The following is a 25,362-nucleotide window of genomic DNA, read 5'->3' on the forward strand; positions in this document are numbered from 1 at the left end:
ATTTGAAAATCTTTCTTGACATATTGGAATTATTTTATCTAGAATCTTGAATCTTTCATGGCACCAAAGTGTTTATGTTTTAACTGCCTGTAAAATTTCTGTCAGAACCATTTCTGCTCTGGTTGAACACTTGAAAATTAATAGCATTTCAAGTACAACCATTTTACAATAATCTATGTGTTTGATCAGATGTTTTTTAAACTGTTAGACTATAAAAAGTTTTTTAGCAACAGCTATTTGTCACGATATGGCATAATGTCTCTTGACGTAATAGGAATTGCTGAATGAGAATAAAATATATTGGTATTTTTTTTTAACAGAAATTTTAATATAAATCTTAGCAGTGGCATTATGTTTATGATATTGACAAAAAGACAATAATGTTTAGATGAATTCAAGATAGAGAAAGTTTGAATTACACATGATAGGATTTTTTTTTGCTACTTAGGTCCACTGAGACTTATATGGTGAAATTATGCATTGAGAAATGGATGTATGTCATTTCATATTTTGAATATTAAGGGAATAGAAAACCATACAAGTTTTGTATGTCACATGACAATTCTTTGGCCTCATTCTAACAATACTCAATCTGAATCAGAAGAAATAATCCCAAACACTGCCCAGTGAAAGAAATAATGGGCTCGTTAAAATTTGACTGTCCAGACCAGTTCTTTGCAGATACAATGGTGAAGATTTCCTCCTTATTATAACACCTATAACTCTGAGACCCAAATTTGAGCTGTTAGGACGTTGTACAAGTCTGGTGATTTAATTTATACCTCATGTCTGGGACTTTACATGTATGTTCTAATGATGTACTCTATATTCCCTTAGAGGATGTCAAATAAATTGAGAAATAAACATGGTAAATAAAAGCAATGGAACTGTCAACAATCTTTTATCTTCAAATTATCCAAAACAACAATAAAACCCAGATTAACCCAGCCATAGAGGATACTATCATAAAGTGAAAGTTATAGGTAATTAATTATAAACCATGTTATACATTAAAGAGTACTTAATCAGAAAATATTGTCAATACCATTGATTATCACTTGGTGGAAGTGATTCTTAGATAAATATTTGGTCTATTGTAAATGAGGCTCCTTCAGAAATCTTTATGGCTATGTTTTATGGGATTAAGTTCCTTAGTTTATGGACTTTTATGTAACTAAATGGCTGATATATATCAATTTGATTGACATCTCCTAACAGACTGGGTTTTTCAAAATGTTCCCAATTTTCAGAAATCTAATGCGGGTTTGTCAGTTTAAGTTAATGTTAATAATGTAAGTTTTAGTTTTAATTCTATTTAGAATAGTTATAACTCAGAGTAAACATTTTTATACTCTGCACGCAAATGTGCATAACCATAAAGTTTATACAGACTGAGACAAAGAATTCAATAAATTTTTCCTGGATATAACTGAATAAAAGACCAGATATAAGATTTGACGGTGAATTTGAGGGTGAATCACTCGTCAATGATTGTTTCTGATATTAATTTGTTATATGCAAACTCCCATTATTTACACTGAAGCTTACAAGTTCAAATCACAATAGACAAGTTATTGGACAACATGTAAACCACCAATTGAGTTTATCATATTTATGACTCATTTTCCAAGGTAGTAGGAGAATTACTGGTATATGTTCTGTAGTGATTTAGTCTCCTTTTCACATTTTGGTTTTGTTCATTTGAATTTAGAATATTGAATATGAGGCTTAACACTGATAATTTTTGTAGTCCTGTCTGTGCTTTGAAAACAAAAACTTTATGTGATTCTTATGAAAAAACAACATTAGCAGACTGACATTTATGTTAAAATTTTATTGAAAAGTTGATATTCTCTCACTTTAATCTGACCTAAGAAGAATGAAATTCTGAGTTCTATTTTGGTCTGTTCTGGTTGTGTTCCTCTATAAAAATAATTTATACAATTGACCTTGATGTACTTTAAGCTTGATATACCAAAAAGGTGTGTCATGGACATGGTCAATCAAATTGGTACCACATGTTTATAATAAGCTTGTACATGAATTCCTACTGATTAGCACTATCATTGATGAGATGAGATGAATTGACCAGGCAATCAGATCTTTGTCCATGAATCATCTTCTGACAATAAAAGATTATTACTTAATTACAATTCAAAGCACTTCTTATCTTGTAATGATAGTATCACTCCTTTTCCTGTTAGAAAAGATGTTCTTGTGAAATCTCCTAATCCAGGGAAACATTGAATTACTGTACTCATGGGTTGACAATCTAGAAGAGTATTTAAGCTGTCTAGTACAACCAAAATACAATGAAGAAGAGTCAATTATTTCAACAACAAAAATTATACTATAATAAAAATGTGAAATAGAAGAAACAAATACTTGAATTCAAATATGATGGCTTTTGTTTATTTCTGTTGTTGGTTTGTTGTTTACATATAAAAAATAAGATAACCTGAATGGCCAAAAGCATTAAAGAGTTGACTTACAAAGATAAAACTACTCAAAACAGAAAGAAGTGCTTGAGACATGAGTCAATCTTAAAAAGGGAAAAAGCAGACAACACAAAATAAAGACTGGGACACAACCACGGAGACAACACAATATAAAGACTGTAGGGACACAACCACGAGACAACACAATATAAAGACTGTAGGGACACAACCACGAGACAACACAATATAAAGACTGTAGGGACACAACCACGGAGACAACACAATATAAAGACTGTAGGGACACAACCACGAGACAACTCAAAATGAGGACTGGAAAAGAAGTGAAGCCAACCACAGAAAACATTGGAATGCAAACATTAGACATATAAATTAAGAATTGGAATACTTAACTCATTAATATAGATAACCCAAAAACAAAGAATTTTGTGGCATCCTCAATATTGGACATTTCAGGACATGTTAAATAACACAAAGCACTTGAGTGATAATTGAGATGCTTGGAAAATGTACAAAAAAAAAATCCTACTCCACTTTGCATGTGTTATCTGTTTTATATCTCTGCAAAGGTTGACATTCATATAGTAGTATTTAAGAAGAGGTGACAATCGTACAGTTTTGACACCTAATATCAAAACAAATGTCAGGGACATATTAACAATATTCTAAGTATATATGTCAACATAGATTGTATAATTTGTCATATGGTCCAGGCAGTTTGTATCAGGTAGAATTGCTGCAACAGAATTTCAAATCAAATCATGATCAGGTCATTGAACTGTTTGGTCCTCACAAAAACAAACTGAAAGTCACATTATAATGTTAAGGTTCAATACTTCTACTGTAAAGTTCAATATTTTTCAAAGCTACCTGGGACTATCACATTTGCCTTAAAAAATATTAGCACTTCTGATATCAGATCTTATATAAAGTGTCTGAGGATAATTCATTACAGAGTGTGAAACGCAGGTTCTTACTCGTTAAGTCATAGTGTTAATTTTCAAACTTAAAATAAGCTAAGCATGCAAAAGTTTTCTTAATCTATATATAGACTTTTGGTAATGTCAGATAAGGATTTGAATTACATGTATTAAAAGCAGGTCATTGAAATGATCTTAATCTGATTTTATGAATACAACCTAAGATTAGATTTAATTTAGAGAAATCCGTAAAACTTTAATCTTTGCAATGCTGCTATAGGGTTGTCTGTATACAGAAAAGTCTGTCAATTAGGAGAGACTTCCTGTTATGTAATTGGTGGAGAAACACCATTTCTGGAATTCATCAGGTTACAGTGTCGTTTTGTATTCTGTTTCTTTTTAACTATATGCTAATGGTAGTCTAAAAATCTATTTCATTACATTGATTAGTCCTGTAGATAGATTAAATGAAGTCAGAGTCATTTCTTTTGTTTTGAATAATATATTCAGGTGATAGATTTTGTATTTAAATTACAGTCCAAAAACCATTGATTTGTTAATATTTTCTTGCTGTTGTCTTTTAAATGTTCAATCATGTCTTGTAAGGTGACTATACCGGTTCAGCTGAGGTGTTATTCGGTTAATCATCAAGAAGTGTCTTATGAATCTATTTATTTATGCCACTGCCTGAATTAGGTGACTTGGGCATTTAAAGTGTTACCCTTGACCGCTCGTCCTTCCATTTTTCTGTCTGTCCCATTTTTGTTGCAAATCATCAGCAAGGGCATTAATGTGTCCTCACATGCATTCTTTTATTTATTAAACTTAATTTTAAAACATGCATCTACAATTATATTTTGTTGAACCTTTAAACTTAAGACACAGATCAGTTTTCAACTCATGATGTTGCTACTTATTTACAGTCATCCCTGGTCTCTAAATGTTTAGGAATGAGTATTACTGATGATGAATGAAAATCCAGAAAAGTGTTTTGGATGCTTAAAAATACATAAAGTGTTTATAAGAAAGTTGGAAAACACATAAATGGTTTGTGCTGTAATTCAATGAAGATTACATGATACTTGTACTGGGCAGTATGAAATAGATCCTCACCGTGTTAATAGATTTATGCAAGATAGATGTGTCATGATTTTCTCTGATTAGTTCTGGGGATTTAATAGCTGCCTCCTACATTATATTTATCTTGTAGCGCTGTCAAAATTTATAACAACATGATACATAGTTTGTTACAATACTTCTATACCATGATCTAGCTAAGAAAATATTGTTGGATATTAAGACTCAATAAGATGTTTTTATGTTTTGTATGTTAGCATCATATGTTTGGCCAATCCCAGAAAATTTAGCTTTGAAAAGAAAATTAGTAAAACGCTGTTGGGTCAGAAGTCTTCGTTTCAAGTCCTCAGTTGTGACTAAAAATCATGATCTAGAAAAAAATGTTATATGATATATTTATAAATTTTATTTATATTTGAAAGTTTCATGTAACATGAATACTGTTTTTTATTGCCTCTTAAAAGAAAGGTTAGGTTGATGGCCTTACATCAAAGAATATATTTCAAATGTCTATCATTTCAAATAGATGAAATCTGAGATTTATTAAATTTCTATCATTTACAAGTCCTATTTTACTGGTGACTATGTATGTCATATTATTTGAGTTTTTCAATATTTAGACAGTATGGTGTGTCTCACCACTTCAAGGCATTTATATGCCATTACACACACCTCATAATGAAAATACTAATGCTCAACCTTGACAGAATAACTTTTGATCATTTCAATTATGTGGGAAAAAAACTACAGATGCTGGCTATGTTTTGATCTGATCATTATTCAATTAACGATAATTGTGAAAGTGACCATAAATCTAACGTTATCACCTTTAATATCAAATAATAATTATTTTGTGATTCATTGAATCCTTTGTCAACCATTAAAGAGTCAAATGATTGACTATGGAAAATGCCATCTGCTTATTTGGTGGTCATTTCATAATTATCTCCATTTGTTGATGGTATTGTATCAAATTTTGCATAGCACCAAAAATGCAACATATGCATGTACGGAGAAAATTTTAATTTATTGTGTTTAGAGCTTGAATCATACGTAAAAAACAAAAATATCCTGAATAATTTTTTATCTGGAAGCCAAACTTTGGAATATTTGGTCTAATTTGTTTTGCCAGAATATAAGTAAAGCATTCTGGGTAATATTAGACTCCAAATGATCTTGATTGGTCCTAAACAATGCCACTTATTGGCTCTCAAATCACACCCTTATAATACTCGGCTTCCTAACATAAAAAAAATAGTAGCCATCATATAACCAAGGTCACTTGAAATGGCACTTTACCAACTGACATACACACAAACAATGAGTGTGCAAGGCCAATTGTTTGTATATTCAGATTTCTTTCCTGATTGCAAACAATAAATTACTGTTAGTCTTTGAATTATGAAATGAAGTTCAATTGTAGATCATCTGAAGGAACCATATTTTAATTAAGCTAACAATTTATTGCTTGTTCAAAATCCTGAATCGTGAAATGTTTTACTTGCTTTCCTTGGAAAACACAAGCTTTGAAGATATTATTAATCTATTGAAAATTCATACTTAAGAAAGATGGAAATATCGATGAAAATAAAACGCCTTTGTCGTTCTCAGCAATTTATTCAAAAAATGACACATTTATAAGAAATTCTCTTTCTTTCAAATCCATACCATCAAAAGACCCTAGTACAATAATATTGTGATGAACAAAAATAAGGCTTATTTCTTAATACATCAAAGTTTTCACATCAAATACTTGACAAGAAAATTAAATTGAAGAATAACAAGACTTGTAGAAATCAATTTCAGTTACCAGCTGGTTGGGGATAATTGACCAAGGAGACATGTTGGGTTTCATACCTCATAAAACATCATCATGACTTTTGTTTAGTTTATTTTTATCAGAATACACAGTTGAATTAATTATTTGTTTTTATGTGGTAATTATTAATTTAGAAATGATTGTTTTATAGCAGAATTCAATAATGAAAAACAAATTTATGTCAATACGACAGGTGAAGAGTATGATAAAGTCTTTTAAGAGGGTGTTAAAAGTAAATGAAATCATTTATGTTTCTTTAATAGTGAAGTGTGCTTGTGATTAGTGACTCATCTATCTATATAAACTTGCAGAAGTAAGCTAGGAATAGTCAGCTTTTGGGTGTTCCAATCCATTCTATTCCAATATTCAGGACAAATGCAGGATTTTTGAAAGAGATCATATTGCTTAAAACTGAACACATACAGGGTAGAAATTAAGAGCAGGGCAAACAAAACATGTTGATAATTTTATGGTTAATATGATAATTTTTTCCATCTATGGGGGAGTAGTATTAAAATTATGTCTATACAATCTCCAACTAAAGAAGATAAAAAATGACAATCTTTTATATGGCTTCAACAACTTATATGTCCTTTCTTAATTTGATGGACATTGAAAGTGATATACTTAGAAGATCCAGGGCTTCTGCGTGTCCTCATTTAGAGTGTAAGCTTACAACAGTTTGTTGCCTTATACATGGCTTCAGTTCTTTCTGATTTTATAATTAAGGTTCAGGTAACCTTTTTATATTACCCTGGCTTCATTTGAATCTCAGCTTTATAAATCATGTACTAGATGAGCATTGTGCAAAGTCAGGACTAGGACTGTTTTATGTGTTTGAGCTTTTAATTTTGACATCTGATAAGGGACATTCTGTATTGGATTTTCCTTGTAGTTCAGTGTTTTTGTTATTTTACCTTTAATAACTTTAAAGTCCAGTTGATGATTCAAGATATTTGTGGGGGAGGATCATAGTCACAAGATAAATACTCTGTGAAGGTGAGGAGTCAATAATTGGTTTATTATCTACAAACTTTACACCATTTGATACTAAGATGAAGAGGAAAGAAAACAGATACCATTAATCTTCATGACAACTTCATCCTGAAAATTAATATCTCTGGTCATCTTGGCCTTTGGTCAGAACTCATTTAACTGACCACACACCAAGCTACATGCTGTTTATAATGTATACAAATATGTTTGATGATTCTGTGATATTGGCTTGTCAGTATTCATTTATTTATGGTGTTCTATGTATAGGATCTATGTATAGGGTTTGTATTCATACAACACAGTAGTGACTTTGTTGTTGAGGTGTGACTATAAAAGGTGTCCATACATAATAATTTTGAATTATGATATATCAGGTGTTATTTCTGTACTGTTCAAAGCATGGTCATTGTTATAGCTTGTAGAAAACCTGTTGATACATGTATGAAATGAGAATGCTTGATTTAGCATTTCTGGTTTATGATTACAAGTCTATTTCAGTAAATGTCTTGATTTCTTTATATAGTAAATGGTGTCTGTACATAATAGTTTTGAATTATGAAAAAGTAGATGTTATTTGTGCATATTTCAAAACTTGGTCGTGTTACTGTTTATAAGAATTGTTCATACATGTAGGAACTAGGAAGCGAAAGTCTATAGTTCTTGATTAATAGCATCCTTGTTGAGAAAGAGTTATGATTTATAGTTTTAAGGTTGATAATTTCAGTTGTCTTAAATTTTTAATGATGATAAATCAGGTGTATTTTTCAAGCTCTGAGTATATATAGTTTATAAAAAGAATTGTTCATATGATGTAGGAAGAGAAAGTCTAGTGCTTGATTTAGCATTCATGGTGAAAAAGGGTTTATGATTTATGATTTTATGACTCCATTTCAGTTGTCTTGACTTCTCAGTAAAATACCATCCTCAATTAAATCAGATCATACTTTATTGTCTTTCTATATTTAAATTTACTGCATGTCTCCTAAAATAGTTTCTGTCATTGCTTAATAATTTGACAAGATAAAGGCTTGTCTTGTAACATGTACCAAAATAGATATTTTTGTAGTAAATGCAATCTTAATTCCATGTTAAGTTTTAAATGATACATTGGTTAATCATTCAAACTTACAATTTACTTTATTTTAAGTGCAGGATGACCGCGGAATGATGATTTAAAGAACTGAATTAGTATTAATTTGAGATACACTTGTATTTATATATGTCCCGGATATCAATTATATTCATTTGCAAATTAGAGTTTGAAATCTTATACATAATATACAAAAAATGTTAAGCAATTTGTCCAAGTATGAAAACCTGAAAGCTTCCAAAAATAGATTTCGTTTAAATTTTGAAAGAAAAATTCATGTCAAGTGTGGTCCGTTTACATTTAAACATTATTAATATAAGAAAGTAAATGATAAGATCATATTATATGCATTGAAATCAATAAAAATTGAAAAAAATTCTAAAGTTATTCTAAGGAAATCAGCAGTATATGAATGGCAGTAGAGTTTGTACAAACATAATGTGTTTTCTAATAATCCATAAGCTAACATGAATATTGTCTGAGCACTTCCGTTGAATTCAGGCCCAATATTTACATAGTATAAGTCTCATTACGATAAAACCTTCCACTGTTCATGTTTCACAATTCTAATTTTAGTGTTGCTATAAAAAGATCGTTATCTAAACATGGGAATACTTATATTTAAAAATCAGTCAGTTGTTATTGGTATTGACTATGCCGGTTTGACTAACAATTGAGACATTTTGACAAAGTTTACAAGTAGAATTGTCTTGTGACATGAAGATAAGACACTTAGGGTGTAATGCAGTTGACAAGTATTTGTAGAGTGTCTGACTATTTTACTTTTATGCATGTTGTTTTGTTGATCATTAAGGGGTCAGATTACCTAAATCTCTAGTGGGATCTTGTTGTTTGTACTTTCTCAGGAATGGAACTAATTGGACTTCAAATTTTGTTATGAGCCTGGGATAAATTACTTTAAAGGTTTCAGTTTGAAATGATGTAACAGTTTAAGTTACGTAATAAAAAGAAGATTTCAAAAAAAATCATCATAGACAAAAAGGGGCAGTTCATAAACACTATAAACAAAATCCAATGTAATCAACCAACAAACAAGACTGTATAATGCTGTTTAACTCAGTTGCATACTTTCATTTTATTTTATCACAGAACCCAACATCCATACAGATCCAATCAGGCACATTATTATGTGATGTGTTGTTGCATAAGTGTTATATAATAACAAAATCTTCCTATCTTTACTTTTTTCATCTTGTTTAATGTTTTTCTTTCTCCTAATCTAATTTGAAAATAATGCATATAGGTTTTTGCAAGGAATGATTTTTTTTGGATAAAAATTGTATCTTAGCAGAAGATGATGTAAGTTTTACATTCTTGACATGATTTAATTTGTTCTAACATAAAAGTTTATGAAATCACAAAAGATGTACTTTTCTGATCAAATAAATAAAAGAAATTCAGTGACTGTATAATAAGACTGCATTCCAAAAAAAATAGTAGACAAATTATAAAATTTAAAATCGTATCAATTTATATATATTTTAATGGAACTTTTCACCAAGTAGTATTTCACATCAACTTAATAAAAACTTCAAGGATTATAGAATATATTACACTGATCAAAAGTCGAGATAAAGTAAGAAGTACTTAATCATGATTGTATCGGTTGGAAATGTTAAAATAAACTGTTTTAGAACCAGTGTGATAGGATATAAAAAATGAAAAAAAAACTTTGAAAATTTAATAATGTTGACACAAGTAGTTATGGGGTTATCATTCAAATTCAGCCATATCTTTTCCAAATCAATGTCTGCAGTGATCTTAACATAAACTGTAATGTGAGTGTAACTTCCAAGATTTAACAGAAACTTGCATTGTAAGATATTTTAAAAATTCAAACGTTGAGAAAGTTACTTTACTGAAGGGCCCATGTTGTATTTATTGAAAGATGTCTCTGAGAGTTAAGTGATACTGTATAAAGGAAGTTGGCATTGAATGATATGTTATGATTAGATTGGTTGAGAATACTTGTAAATGAAAGCTTTATTGAAAGATCTAATTTCCCTGACAGTGCCAGTTCATGTAGTAAACTTTGATTTTTTTTTTAATGATGTTGAATTTTATCAATAGTGTCTTTCCTGTATTTTAACTTTTAGATACAACTTATTTTTTTGGCATTGCACAAGATGTTTGATACTTTAAATCTTGTTTTATTATAAGTTATTTTCATGTATTAATTGGTCATCAGTTTATTTTCAGTGTTGTGCTTGTGACTGGTTGCTATTTCAGTGATGTATTCAGTGTTAAAGTGTATCAACACTGTCAGCAGGAATTGAGTATAAGACTTCATGAGATGATGACCTTTCTCATTATGAACAAAAATGTCCTGTTAGCACTATGGACTTTATCCCATAGCCCAAAATTTAGTAGCCCAATAGGTAAACAGTCTCAGTCCCTGCTAATATTTCCCCCCAGCACAAATGTTTTATAAGAAAACACACAAATAAAAAATAAGTATTTGTCTTTGTTATGTGCAAATGACGGAGGTTCAATTCTCTACTCATTCTTATTCATTTAAACCTAAACAAACAAGGACAGTACCAGTGTAAGATTCCTTATTGGCCTGTTCAAGGAGGAAGTAAACACAAGAATCACTTAGAATTGTCACATGATGACAGATGTTTCGCTAAGAAACTTGTCTTATATATATAATGTCACATGAAGAGAGTCAGCGACTTAATGAGATTGGAGGACAGCTGTTTTATCACTTCCTTACACAAGTCCATGTTTCTTTTGTAAACAATTCTGTTGCTCAGCTGTTACTAAACTCTGATGCTGGTTTTTTCATACAGAAATGTACCTGGATATAATGATTATTAGCTTCCCTTTGATGTTTGTAGTTTATTTTCGTTGATGACCTTTTAAACTCTGATAAAATATTCACTTTCTGTAAAAAAAGATAATGGCATGTATTTTAATAATGAAATTGGATGATTTTCAAAATACATACCTGTCAAATATTGATATGTAGGGAGTTAATAGGTATATATGTAAGTAAAATATCACTATAGAATGGAATGTTGTAAAGGTACATTTATCTATGTTATCGTCTCAGTTTGAAATTTTTGTGTTTAAAAGTGAATAAAATCTTGTTACCTCTATGATATGAAGATTATTGACATATTCTCAATTCAAAAAGCCCAATTTACAAATATATTTGTTTATTTGAGCTTCATAAGTCTTATATTGGAATTTTAATGTTATCTTGATAAAAAGGTTTTGACATGACATAGTTCTAATATGTACACATAACTCTCACTTCGTTGACTAACCCTTCGCCAATTGTACCCACCCCCACCCTAACCTCTCAATTCAGAAACAAATCTTTTTGTATATTGGGACTTCAAAAGTCTTATATTGGAATTTTAATGTTATCTTGATAAAAAGGTTTTTGCAAAGTCATTCTAATGTGTACATATAATTCTCCCTTTCATGATTACATTGAACCCTTTACCAATTGTCCCCACCTCATCCCACCCCATCTGACCCTAAATTTATTTACTCTAATGGTTCCACAGTAGGGGAGTTCTAATGTGAACATATAACTCTCACTTTGACAAATAACCTTGTACCCATTTTCCCACCCCACCCCATCCCATCTGACTCTCAATTGATTTATTCTAATGATTCCACAGTGGGGAGTTCTTACATCAATAATTTCTGTACCATTCTGACATCCTTTAATTCTAAAATACAGTGCATGTGTGATTCTGATAACCAGAAAAATATAAATTTAAATATTTTGCTAAATTTATGAGCCAACTGATGTTTGTTATTCTTGACAATCATCCCATTTTAAACTGAACTTGAATTATTTAAAGAAGAATAAATCGAGAAACAACAGAGAAAAGATTAAAGATTAAATCTACCATTAGAAGTTGGCACAAATGCAAAAGTTATTCTCTTCTATCCCAACATTTCTTATCATTGTACAAAATAAACAAGTCATATTGATACAATTATGTGTCTAACAGTCAATCACAGATAGTCTAAACAGTACTGTCCCCCATCAAACCTTGGGTTATTAATAGATTCTCATGCATATATTCAAAACAGTTGTTTTTCATTCACATGTTCTTGTGTTGACTGAAAGGTACTTAGACTACCATCTTTTGGTGTGTATAATGCGCATGTCATTTATACCCTGGGTCATGTTTCTTGTAAGAGTTTGGTATACTGAACTAACATTGATGGGACTACACTAATACCACTCTCCTATGTAAATGTAGAAATGATTATTGCCTCACATAACTGGACTAAAGTTCCTCGAATTAAATGTACTTGACTTAAGTACATGTTCCTCACATGTTATGGACTAAATTATACCCCTCACTGTTGAAGAACTTGACTTACATTGATTTGACTAGAATAATATTCTTTATATATACATGATATAACTAACTAAATGATTTTCTTTACATTTACTGGCTTAAAATTTTTCCTCCCTTACATCTTTTAATTTTGTGGACCTCAGATATCGATATCCCATGCCATAAAATTAAAAATGGAACCCATGGGGAATGTGTCAAAGAGGCAACAACCTGACCCAAGAGCAGAACACAGCTCTGAAGGCTACTTATTGGTCTCCAACACATCACTCCACATGTTCTAACTAAAGTAATTCTGTCAAAAGCCCTCATATAATGTAAAGTAAAGTTGAGCAGGTCTACCATTATTAAGCATCAGACCCTCTGAATAAATATAATCCCCCCAACTGGTACTGGATCAAAGTTATAAGATATTGTAAAATTGAGTGAAATTATTCCTTCATATGTAATAAGCTACAGTTATCCTTTGAACGTCACTCGATCAATGTAATCCTCTTACCGCTAGTGAATCAAAGTTATAAGATTTTGTAAAGTCGATAATTTTTTGGAGTTTAAATTACATAATTTTTTGGGTCAAACCTGTTGGAAAGGATTTGTATTTACGGTTTTATTGTTCCAGATTAGATAACCTCCTTTAAAATATCAAATTTACATAATGGGGTATTTTCAAGATTTTTTCAAGATCATGAAATAAGCTAAAAATAAATCCTTCTCAAAAATTTCAAAACATTTGAAGTATACTGTATAGGGGGTTGGAAATGTCGATATATTCACCCATAAATGATATTGTGTAGTTTTTATAAACAGGACAACTTAGGCCATGATGATGCTGAAGGGTTAAAATTTAAACTGAACATAACTCATCAATCTATATTAGTCGTTTATTTCTGTTATATTCTGTTGGGTTGAACATTGAAAAAATGTAGGAATTCAATTTATAAAGAATCATTTTCTTCTCTTTTCAATGCTAACGTTTGTTCCAATGGTGCATTTCCTCTCGGTTTTATTGGTAAAAACGTAATCAAATCAGAATTGATCAAAATTAATTATTTCTGGAAATGAGATAAATCTCATTTTTGTTTTTGGGAGTCAGTTAAAATGTCCAAATAATCAATTTTTATGTACAATTAATTAAGATTATTTCAGTATAGTGAATGGTTGAAATGATGCTGTACAGCGTCTTGATAAGTGAGGTGACCGAGCCAATGTCAGAGTAAATTAGTTTTTTCGATGCAAACTTTATCCATATCCCTTGGAAAATTCTGCTTTAATTGATGCATCTTCTTTTGGAAAGAGAATGACATCATTTTCCCTAGCTTAACTCTGTTGCAGATACGGCTTCGATATAATCATCAAGTGGTTTTATCGTCCATGATGAATGGTCCCAGCAATCAGTATGTCCTTTTAATCAAGCGTACTGGGGAAATCTTTTCTGGAAGTGAAGTCTTTATGACCAAGTGTACTTATATGTACATGTCTTTCACGATTAATGTTGCATGTTTTAACACGAAGTGACATTAAATTCTTTGATTGGTGTTGCTTTGGAATTAAATTCATTGACTCAGAACATGTGATGCAGTAGAAAAGTGTAAAATCGACAGCTCTACAACTAATGCTGTAATTCCTCGCCTTTTTAACTTGCCATTAGTTTATGCCTCAGATCTTATCCGTAATGCTGTTCAATTTTGTTATATAGAATTAGACGAAGAGATGGTTCTTCAGCCACTTTTCTTTATAGTTTGTAAAGACTTTTCCACTATGATTGTTACTTACAAATATTGTAGAGTGGTAATTTTAAATAGCACAATCAATGTTAGAATAGTAAGATTGATTCTTAGCCAAAGTTCTTCGCTACTTTAATTATAAAGATACAATTTGTTTTAACGTTTAATTGAATGATTTTTTTTTTTAGTTTATTACATTTGTTGTAATTAATTGAGAAGAAAACCACAAGCAAAGCAAAAAATAAAAACAACAACTTCAAAACATTTTGAAATTGAAAAATGAAGTTTGTCTTTTTAAAAGTTTAAATTTCTAATGAACAAGGAAATCAGCAATTTAATTAGCTTCCTTTTGATTTAGATCTTTTCCACCAAGACAATTTATTTCTGAAGTTTGTTCTTAAGATATTATTTTTCTCACGATTTTAACACACTTTATTATTTGTATGTAATGTGTTAAGAATTTATCACAAGTTAAAGAAGATGTTGGTTAAATCATCAAAAGACAGCAAGCAAACAAGATGAAAATACATTTTTTATTGTTAATTTTTTTAATTTTTTCTGGAACACTCAATTATATAACACCTGAATAATATTTTTGATTGGTGATGAGATTTACAATTTTCAAAAATCTAGATAACCATAAAAAATGAAATAGTACTTTTATTAATAGGGTTTATAGATTTTATGAAAGGATTTTAAAGTGGTAATTAAGTTATAGTGAAACATTTGACCAGGAAATATTTTTTAATGGCTATTTTGGCAAAGGCAGTTCATTGCTTGTTCAGTCACTGACTTTTTTTCAAGACATACAGTACTATAAAAAAAAAAAAAAAAAAATTGAGTGCAAGGTCTTTATTTTTTAACTTTTATAGGCATAATTATGATTCACTACAATGTAAACAAGACTGCAGTTAAAGTCACCTTAAGTCCTTAAAAAGTTCCTCATTTAATACCATTTAATTGTCTTATTACACAAATGTCAAACACATAATTATAAACAATTTGAAAGATGCAACCTTGGCTCCTGTTCTAGAGTACTCCTAGATGTCACTGCCACTTTAATTTACAAACAATCTGGAATCGTAATTAAAGTCATTTAGACTTATTTTTTTCCTAATTTGATCTGATTCTGTATGCATAAATAACATACATGTAATTTATTAGAAAACACATCATGTAGTAATGAGTCATGTTTTAAAGCATGGAAAGTTTGAAATAAGACCTTGGGACTTTTTGATGTGGTCTCTGTCTTATTTTAGTTTTCCTACTCCTCCTGACTTCTAGGAAATAAAAGAAAAACTAAAACATAGGTGACACATGAATCTTATCAATTTCTTGAAAGAGCACTATTTTAAATTTTGATGTTTAAACTTGTTGAAATTCGGAAACTTGACTAAGAATAAACTAATGGGTAAATCCAAGTTTAGTGTTACCTCAATCATGATGTAACAAACAAGTTTAACCTCTAGGTGTCTCTTAATAAGATTACCCAGAATGCATTAGATTCTGAAACATCAAACTTAAGTAACCATGTGGCAGGGACAAAGGTATTTGTTATGTAATCATGTGTTAACATTGCGATAGTCGATGTCATATCCTAATGAAATTTCCTGTGAATGAATGCACAAGTGTTGGTGTCAATTAGTTTTGATGCAAAACACGGCTACTGAAAACCAAGGCTAAGTAGCTTTATTAAAGTTACCCTGATGATAGAGGAAAGAGCCAAAATATGTTGGTACTTTGTCCAGTGTTAAGGCTTATAGAATATGAAGTTACTAGTGTCTGGCTAATGTCAGAAGAAAAGTGTTAGAACTATTTGTCCGACAATTCGTTGCAATGAGCTAGTCACTTTATCACCATTAACATGTTTGTGTGCATGCATGTAATATTATCTTCAGCAGCACCAAGGGATGTTGCAATCATTACTTAAAACAATCATTACAAAAAACAGGGGTATCAATGTTAATCTGATAAATGTTCCTGTTTTCATAACTTTCCAGTCGAATTAGATAGAATGAACTTGATTAGATATCAACCTTTATAAAAGGGACTCAAGGACAACAGAAATCGCAAATCATGATATTCTTAGACATCTGAATGATTTAATTTTGGTATTGAATGATTGAAAGCATTGTTTTTTGTACAAATACAATAATTTTGGCTTTAACATGTTTAAGTTTGGAAAAAAATGTGTTCATTAAATAAGCATTGTCAAATTTGGGAAAAAAGACTAAACCAAACACCAAGTATACAGTGTTCCTAGACTTTTTGTTAACATTCCTGATCAAACTTGTTTAAAGCAGTAAAGGGTGTGCTGCAAGTTTCCCTTAACAATAAATAGCTTTGGTGTATTGGAAAGGAAATTTTCAAGTTGTTACTGTTTTAAGATGAAGTTACTGGATTGCAATCTCTCCCTCATTGTTATCACTTCCGTAAAATATATTGTAAAGGAAAGAAGTTAAAGAATATGATGTATGTTTAAAATAAACTCAACATTTTTTCTGTGTTCCTTCCTTTTCCGTTAAATAGGGAGGAAGCCTAGTTTTGCTCAGTGATTATTATTTTTATTTTTATTCCTCTTCCTCTTCTGTTTTTTTTTCACAAAATGGTCCAGCCACTGATTACTTGGAAGTTGGTTTAAGCCGGGAAATTGTCACAGCACTAATTTCTTCATTTTAGCCATACAAATAGGAAACAGTTTACTAAAGTGTTTACTAAAGTGTTCGTATCAGTAAAATTCCAAATTCTATAAAATATTTTCATGAGGGCCATTACCATTCTTCCAGCTAGCCAAACAAAAAGCAACTACGTTATGATATACCTGTTGATATATAAGTTTGAAAGTTCTCTCAGGTGTTCCAAATGTTATACCATTTTAAGTGACTTGCTGAAAATGACATTGGTTAAGAAAAGATCATCCCACGAAAAAAAATCATAAAAAGACCCCAAACTTATCATTAAGTTTTCAAAAAAATGGACCAAATTCAGGAAGATTAGAGAGGTATATATGTCATAAGAAATGTAAACAAGTGAAGTCTTTGATCAGTTTTGGTATTTGTTTGAATTTGACTTAGGTTATTAGTAAAACAGTACACTAAATTTAATAAAACATTATTAAATCCAAGCAAAACACATGTTTATAAACAGATTTTGATGAAATTGAAGTCATTGATATGAAGCTCAAGTGTCTTTAAAGTAGAATAATAGATAGCTGACACTGTTATAAATCCTTGAACTACATTTGTTTTATTAATGAAATTTTGTCACCAATTCTTCATATTTAACCAAATAACATTTGTGGTCCTGTTTTATGGTGTGTGAGATTTTTTTAATGATTTTTAGAAGTCATAATGACAAATCTGAGACACCTAGATCACAATACAAGAAGTCGTTGATGTAATATTTAATCTTGATTAAATTTTTGAATTGTGTCAAGTTGACAAGGGAACAAAACCCTATACATGTCAAGATATTATAAGATGTTTTGTAATTTCTTATATTCAATTGGTACTTTCCAAAATTAGAGATAAAATGGTGAAAGTCTTTATGGATTTAAACATTGGTTTCACTTGGTTTCTTTTCAATGAAGTTGTCAGAACTTATATTCTATAATGTCATACTACTTGAAAGAATGATAGACATGAATGTTTGAATTAGGTTTTTTTTTATAGATGGAAAATAATATTGTGTAAAGGTTTTGTTAGAGAATTTGGGTTTTCCAAATCTTTTTTTTTATTAAAAGTATTTTTTACCTAGTTACAATCTCGACAACTGAATATTATTTGACAATTAACAAATGAAAGTTAAGAAAGATTTACGGACTCCCCAAGAAGTATGAAATCTTTTTAATAAAAGTTCATGGATTTGTAAGGTCTAAGGTTTTGGTTATCTAATGTTGTTGTGTTGCTATCTCATTGACCTTTCACCTCGTGTCTGCTTTAATCGTACTTGAAATCATAAGACCCCTATCGTGTCAAAATCTTAGTAAGTCCTAGACCTGAGATTTTCACCGTATAAACTCCGCAACAAAACTGCTATGAAAGGGATGTTTATTTTATAACATGCAGTATAAATCAATATTACTAGCTCATATTTATACTTCATTAAAACACGATAAAAACATTACTATTTATTGATAAGTTCCAGGGAGGCTTCATTAACTGTAGTGATTAGTGATAGTGAGTTACTCATCCTGTCATTAAGAACCAGAGACTTTTCTGATTGGTTGAAATAGTCCTGGTGTTCAAACAAAGATCCCCATCTTCCTTCTCATTTAAACAGATAGGATCTATTGTTTCATGATTCATGGTAGCAGCTTCCTTATCTGTTTCTCTTTCTCTCTTTAAATGTTTTCTCGATGTTTACCATATTTCAGTACTTATGTCATTAAAGGATATGTTTATGTAAAGATAATGTAACTACTTGTTTGTGAATTTTGATCAAATTTGGAAGATAAGTTTCTGTAATAGTAAATTATTTCTCCCCAGGGTGTCTGCTGCTGGTTTGTTAGTGATATATAGTATATAGACATAAAGAGCATTCATTTTGGAAACTAAATTCTCTCCCAGACAAAATGATATAGATGATTTATATGTTTGCGCTTTTGCTGTCAAATTAAATTGGTTTTGATTTTTTCATTGATGCGGTTTTGCTTTAGAAAGTGACAACATTTTCAGACAATAGATTATTTTTTTGTCTAGCCTCCTAGAATTGAGTTTCCAATGGGAACTGTTTCATATATGCACATGGTGTTAACAATTTTTTAAATAACCTCAATATTTTATACCCACTCTTATCTTTGATGATGAAAATTTTATGGAGTAAGTTTCTGATGTGACCTTGTCATTTTAATCATGACCTTGACCTCATGACTCTATTTCTTAGTAATAATAAAGGATTTCCTTACATCCTTGTCCTTTGGTTTTTCATGGATAATAAGTTGTCTCATTGGCAATCACACAAATTTTTTTATTTATTTTTTAAGAGAGTATATTCATCTGTGATTTAATATTTGGCCTTTGACAATTTCAAGCTGTAATTTTTACTTTTTAGTAATACCTTATATGATTATGCAGTTATAAAATTATGCATACCAGAATGAATAAATTTTCTAAAAGATATGAACATATGCACTTTAAAAATTGTATTTCACCATGGCTTTGACCTCAGTTTAAGAGTTCATTGCATTTTTTAAAACCATCCAATATATTGAAAGGGGAGATTATCCAGTGTGTGTCATATCATACCTCTCCTGTAATCCAATGAATGTGTTCACTAATCATTGGAGTCTGAGATTATATCTTTTTACCAGTTATTGTTTAATGTCAGGTGTTCTCTCAGTAGAACAATCAACTGTATTATGACATTCCTTCCCCATTGGAGCCTCAAATGTTATGACAGCCTCTCATATTTCTTTCCCCCAAAGTAACAATTTCGTTAAAGATGAATATTAATAACAGATCAGCTTTATATGGAAGAAAACAATTTATTTTGTAGTTTCAAATTAAAATAATGATTTAAGTTTGTGAAATTAAATAAATATCCTGTTTTAAATGAGAATTGTGCAATAAAGATGATTTAATCTTGTAGCAGAGGTATAATATACGATTGTTTATTGTAATTACAGAGTCTGTAACATACTTGTACCAAGGATTTTACCGACTTCATTATCATACCAAGAAATGTGTCCCTTGTTTAGTTGTTAGAATCAATTTGGAAAATGAATGTCTCCGATATTCGTCACTTTCTTTATATAATACCTCAGTTGCACTAAAAATGTTAAAAGTACAATTCTATACTAAATTAATTTTAAAAGTACTAATTGTGGGGTAGGATATTTATTTCAGAAGTACAACTAATTTGTTATGTTATTGATGGTGTTTACTCTATAATTCCTGATATTTATATGATTAGGTCATATACAGTCATATTGACTTATTAAATACAGTTTGAAGCTCTATAAATTATTCATAGATCTGTCATAGATATAAACAAATGATCTGATTTTTTGTGACATTTTATTGCAATTTAAGCATACAGGGGTATTACAACTACTCTATTTATCACTTAGATTATAGGGGGCTTTGGTGGTTGACTCAGGTGTAAGTAGTCTAACTACTTTATCAGGCTGTCAACACCAAGGAAGGTGCGTTAGACTCCAATCTTAATTGACTGGATTGTCAGTGAAGGTCAGTGCAAAGCATCCTGCTCCAATAAAAACTGACTGCCAGGAAATAATATATTAGTGCTAAAAATTATTTTGATAGAACTTTGCAAATGAAGAAACCATAAAATTAAGAACCCTTGAAATGGCAAATTTTTATTAGATAATAGCATACAATGCATTAATCTGCACTTAAAAGCCACTAATAATGGCAACGTACTTATATTAATATATGTCAACTTAAGTCGAAAGTTTCAGTAATAGAGATCACCCTTAGTCTAAAGATTGGGTAATCAACATCACTGTTAGTCCCAAGTTTCAGTAATAGAGCTCACCCTTAGCAACTGACTTTAGTCAAAGAAAACTTTTATGGGCTTCAGAGAAAATGTTCAATATGCTGTTGAGATAGCTTGCATGTCAGAACACCATAAAATCTCAGACTTATGTCTCCTAATCTGTTAATTAGCTATAAGAAGATATGATACATTATTAAGAAACAAGAGATCTGTTTACATGGTAATAAGAACACGAGATGTTTTTTTTTCCCCTGCAGGAAATCCAATAGGAATCTAATAGAATTTACATTAAGCAGCTTTTAAAACTCATTTAATGTATCAAAGAGGTAAAAAGCATTCAAATGCCAAATTGTAAAAGAAGACCTTTTATGTGTTTGCTATACAGTAAAGATATAATGTTATATGAGCCAGAGGGGTGTTTTATGATTGCTAATAAGACAAAGACAAGGATGAAATAACCATATATAATTAATAGATTACTGTGATTTCCATTTGTCATGGTCTTTAAGGGCTTTATGTTGATATTACAATAAAAGTTGTTTTAGTATATGTCATAGGTGCATTTTCCCTCCCGGCGTATTAAACATAATTTTAGTATTTTTCAGTATTGCATATCTATTTTTCTATATGTTAGATAATTTTAGAATTATATGTTTATTGTCAAAAGTTGGCTTTATTGAGGAATTAAGTTTATTTTTCAGTTTTCTAATAAATTAAATTGTAATTTAATTAAATCACATACGGCTAATTAGAAACATTTGTATATGTCACAAATGTCTTTGAGTATCTTTTTCATAGTAATTGTAAATCTTGTTAATTAGGCAGACACATGTCATTTGATAATTAGAGTTTAATCTTTTAATTGCATTTGATCATAATTTCACTATTCATATTTTTACATTTGACATTTTGTATACAAAATCATTAGTACCTGGATTAATTTGAAATTTATGTCTCAGCTTGAGTTCTTTTCAGTTTTGGTATAAATAGTTCTTAGAAATTTATATACTTCACTATTAGTCACAGTCACAGTAGGGAAACATCATGTAGAGACCGTAACACCATAGTCACTTAGGTGACCATCCAGTAACGACAGTTAGTGAGTTCCAGGAACAGAGTACCTAAAGTCAAGTAGGAGAAAAGAAGTCAGCTTCACAACTGTAACCAAACAGTTTGCTCTTCAGTATCCAACTGGCGCGGCAACTCAGGATATTCATTAGCTATCAAGGATGTGGTTTCAGACCCAACAACTAGAACAGACTCAAACTTAACTATACTACAACTAAGTCACAGTCACCGTTACAACAGTTAGAAGCGCGAAGGAGTTGGAGTGATCCTGCAGAGTACTGTCTTGTTCCAGTCTTGGTTATTCAACGATCAGTAACAACAGATTGCCTAGCGATCATCTGAAACATCGGAATGCCATCAACCCGACAACAAAGGAAAGACCAACAACTCATCGGATCAAGACCTTCAACCCTGGAGCAAGTTCTAACTTAGGAATATAACAATTTGGACAATTTCATCTTACAAGTGCATTTCGAACAATTCCAGCTAGTGATTATACAACAGTGATTAGACAATTCTTACGAACAGTGACATTTAAATTCTTTAGTGCATTTGTTTTAATTATTTGGAATTATCTTTGGCATATATTGTTATTTATTAAATTGTTAAACGTTTTAGAGTATTAACTTTGCCACTTGTCTGTCGTAAGTCTATTTATGGACTGACCCCCTGTCCCTTGGGTCGAGCATGCACAGTTAGTCCCCCCTAGCAAAAAGCATGCCACACTGGCCCTCGGTGACAGATATAACAAATGAATTTAACAGCATTAGTTGCTTGCTTTACTACTTGATATATTGTACTACTCTTCTTTATTTCAGAAAGGACAGTGTTTAAATTGTAAGATGAAATGGATGGTTTGTTATTCAATGCTGTTTATGACACTTTGTTTTGAATTGAAAAATGAAGTAACTCTAAATGATATTTATATTTTGTATTTTTTTATTTTCCAGATATACAAGTTGGCATTACAAGACTGTAGTCAGTATAAAAGTTGTGGTGCATGCAGAGGGGCAAATGATCCATTCTGTGGCTGGTGTTCTTTGGAAGACAAGTAAGTTAAGACTCTGCCACTCTTCTTTCCATCAATATAACAGATGATTGTTCCTTGATAAGGTGTATCATTCTTCAACTATTAGGAGCAGGTGGCAGTGTAGTCTAAGTAGTTGAACTACTGTTTCACAAGCCTGTCAGCGCTGAGTTTATAAGTTGGAATCTCACATGTGGCAGGTAGACTTGACCCCAATCTTAATCGACTAGGATTGTCAGTTTTCCTATCAAAAATCCATGGTTCTCTCAGTCTCAGTACAATTGTGTTGAATGTGGCATTAAACACCAATCAATCAGTTTTCAACCAATATGATAAAAAAATTCTACAAATTTAACAGATACATTCAAACTCTGTTGGTGTTGTTTTGTCTTTAACAGGACTCACTCTCTCTTTGGTGGTAACCTTTCTCTTTAATAAGTTTCCAAATAATTTCTCATTGTTGAAGCACTCCGCTGTCCTTTATTTTTACTTGGTTAATGTATCCAACTGCTATTCAGCCTCTACGAAAATTGTGAATACAATCAAATTCTAAAACTGTTACATTATTATGTAATTCCTAATTCTTATGTAATACTGCAGATAAAAGATTTATTTTTAATAATAATATTGCAGATTAAAGATTTATTCTGATGTAATATTGTCGATAAAGATTAAACTCATAATTTTACATTTATGTATATTATTCGTGGTGATCTTTAACTTATAATTCTTTTATTTATGCATATTATTGACGTTGATCTAAACAAAGTTAACGATTGTTGTCAACCTTTATACGGAAGTGTCAAAATTGTCGAATTTTTAATCTGACGTCTGCTATATGTTTTACCATATCATTAACATACAAGGTAATTTAAGGTCCAATACAGGTGCTTTATTAAGATGAGTGATTATTCTGTGACTTTATAAATAAATCTTAATAATATAAAACATTTTGGATGCCTGGGAGCTACTGTTACAATACCTATTGTATAACAGTGTGCACATTCCTGACATACAATTGAATTAAATTACAAAAACCGATTAAACGATATTTAAAGATTTGAGTTTCTAATCCAATTAATTAAGTAATAAGGATAGCTGTTAATCTTTGTTAATAGCTGTTGGAATGCTCAATACACATTTCACATTGACCTTTTGGGATTGGTTCGGTCAAATATGTTGTGCTCTGCCAGATAAATCTCTGTCATCTTTATGTTTTAAGTCCTATTTATAGTTCTTCTGTAATGAAAAAGATTGACCGTACTTAATGCTATGAGCAACTATTAAAGGTAGAGTCTCTGTTTTGTAAAAATTGACTACTCTTAAGGCTATGTATGAGCAACTTTTATAAATAAAGTTTCTGTTTTATAAAAGATTGGCAACCCTTATTATAAAGCTATGAGCAACTATTTCAAAGGAAAAACAAGAAATTTAGTAAAATATGACACAAACAAATATTTGTAATCCTAATTGCTTACAAACTGGCATATATCCTACACGTTGCCTATACTGTATGGGCACCACAAATATGAAAAAAAGAGCTTAAAAGCCAGTTGTCCAAAGACTTAAGGGTTGTATTTTCCCTGAAGTTTGAGATTTAGGAATGTGATTTATGTGCAAATAAACTAAAAATAATTTTAAGAACATTTTACATCTTGGATTTTTCAGAAACTTTAATTAGTATTGCTTATTTATTAATGACATCATTTCAAGATGCTGTAGAAAACTTTCACCTTCCTTGCAGAAAGCTGCAGAAGTATTGACCTATGTGCGTTAGACTTATAACTTGACTTGTCAGAGTTGTTGCATAGTTTCCGACTCTCTCCATGATGTGCTATTCTCCCTGGATAGTCAATTATAATAATTATGGAAATTTGGTTAGGATATTTTCCATTAAACTGACTCATTTCTCATAGGAGTACATACTTTAACTTTTGTTCAGTTCAATGCCATCTTAACCAATTGCTATAATTGCCCAATATAATATAGCAGCGTAAGATTTTTCCGTGTATATCGTAATGAACAATCGTTGGATACGGGACTTGTATAAAGTTTGACAGAACATATAAATTACTTTGCAGACTGATATTGAATATTCCGAGCTTTCCTCTTTTATTTGGTAGAAATTATTTGATGAATAGTCATGGGTATTTCGAACGTCTTTTTAGAAAAGAAGAATGAAAGATGTAATCAATATTACTGTTACCCTGATGATACATTAATCTGGTTCCTGGTCTAGGCATTTATAGCCATTATCTATCTACTGGAAACTATCTTGTGAAGAAAATTATATAGAAGTTGAAAATAACATTGAAATATAGCTCTGCATTCTTTTTTTATAGAAACATTAGAATATGAAAAAGTTATTTTAGATTTT

The 25,362-nt window shown here is 30.6% G+C and overlaps 1 protein-coding gene across 3 annotated transcripts in view; it reads left to right on the forward strand.

The window, feature by feature from the left end:
- Positions 1–25,362, forward strand: part of LOC134683027 (plexin-A4-like) — a 95,570-nt gene that overhangs the window by 22,752 nt on the left and 47,456 nt on the right. For all 3 annotated transcript variants that reach the window (XM_063542039.1, XM_063542057.1, XM_063542049.1), the window contains exon 5: positions 22,909–23,009. In XM_063542039.1, the coding sequence (XP_063398109.1) occupies positions 22,909–23,009 (101 nt within the window). The remainder of the gene's footprint in view (positions 1–22,908; positions 23,010–25,362) is intronic.

The sequence above is a fragment of the Mytilus trossulus genome, chromosome 1 (genome assembly GCF_036588685.1).
Source record: "Mytilus trossulus isolate FHL-02 chromosome 1, PNRI_Mtr1.1.1.hap1, whole genome shotgun sequence".
NCBI classification, from domain to species: domain Eukaryota; kingdom Metazoa; phylum Mollusca; class Bivalvia; order Mytilida; family Mytilidae; genus Mytilus; species Mytilus trossulus.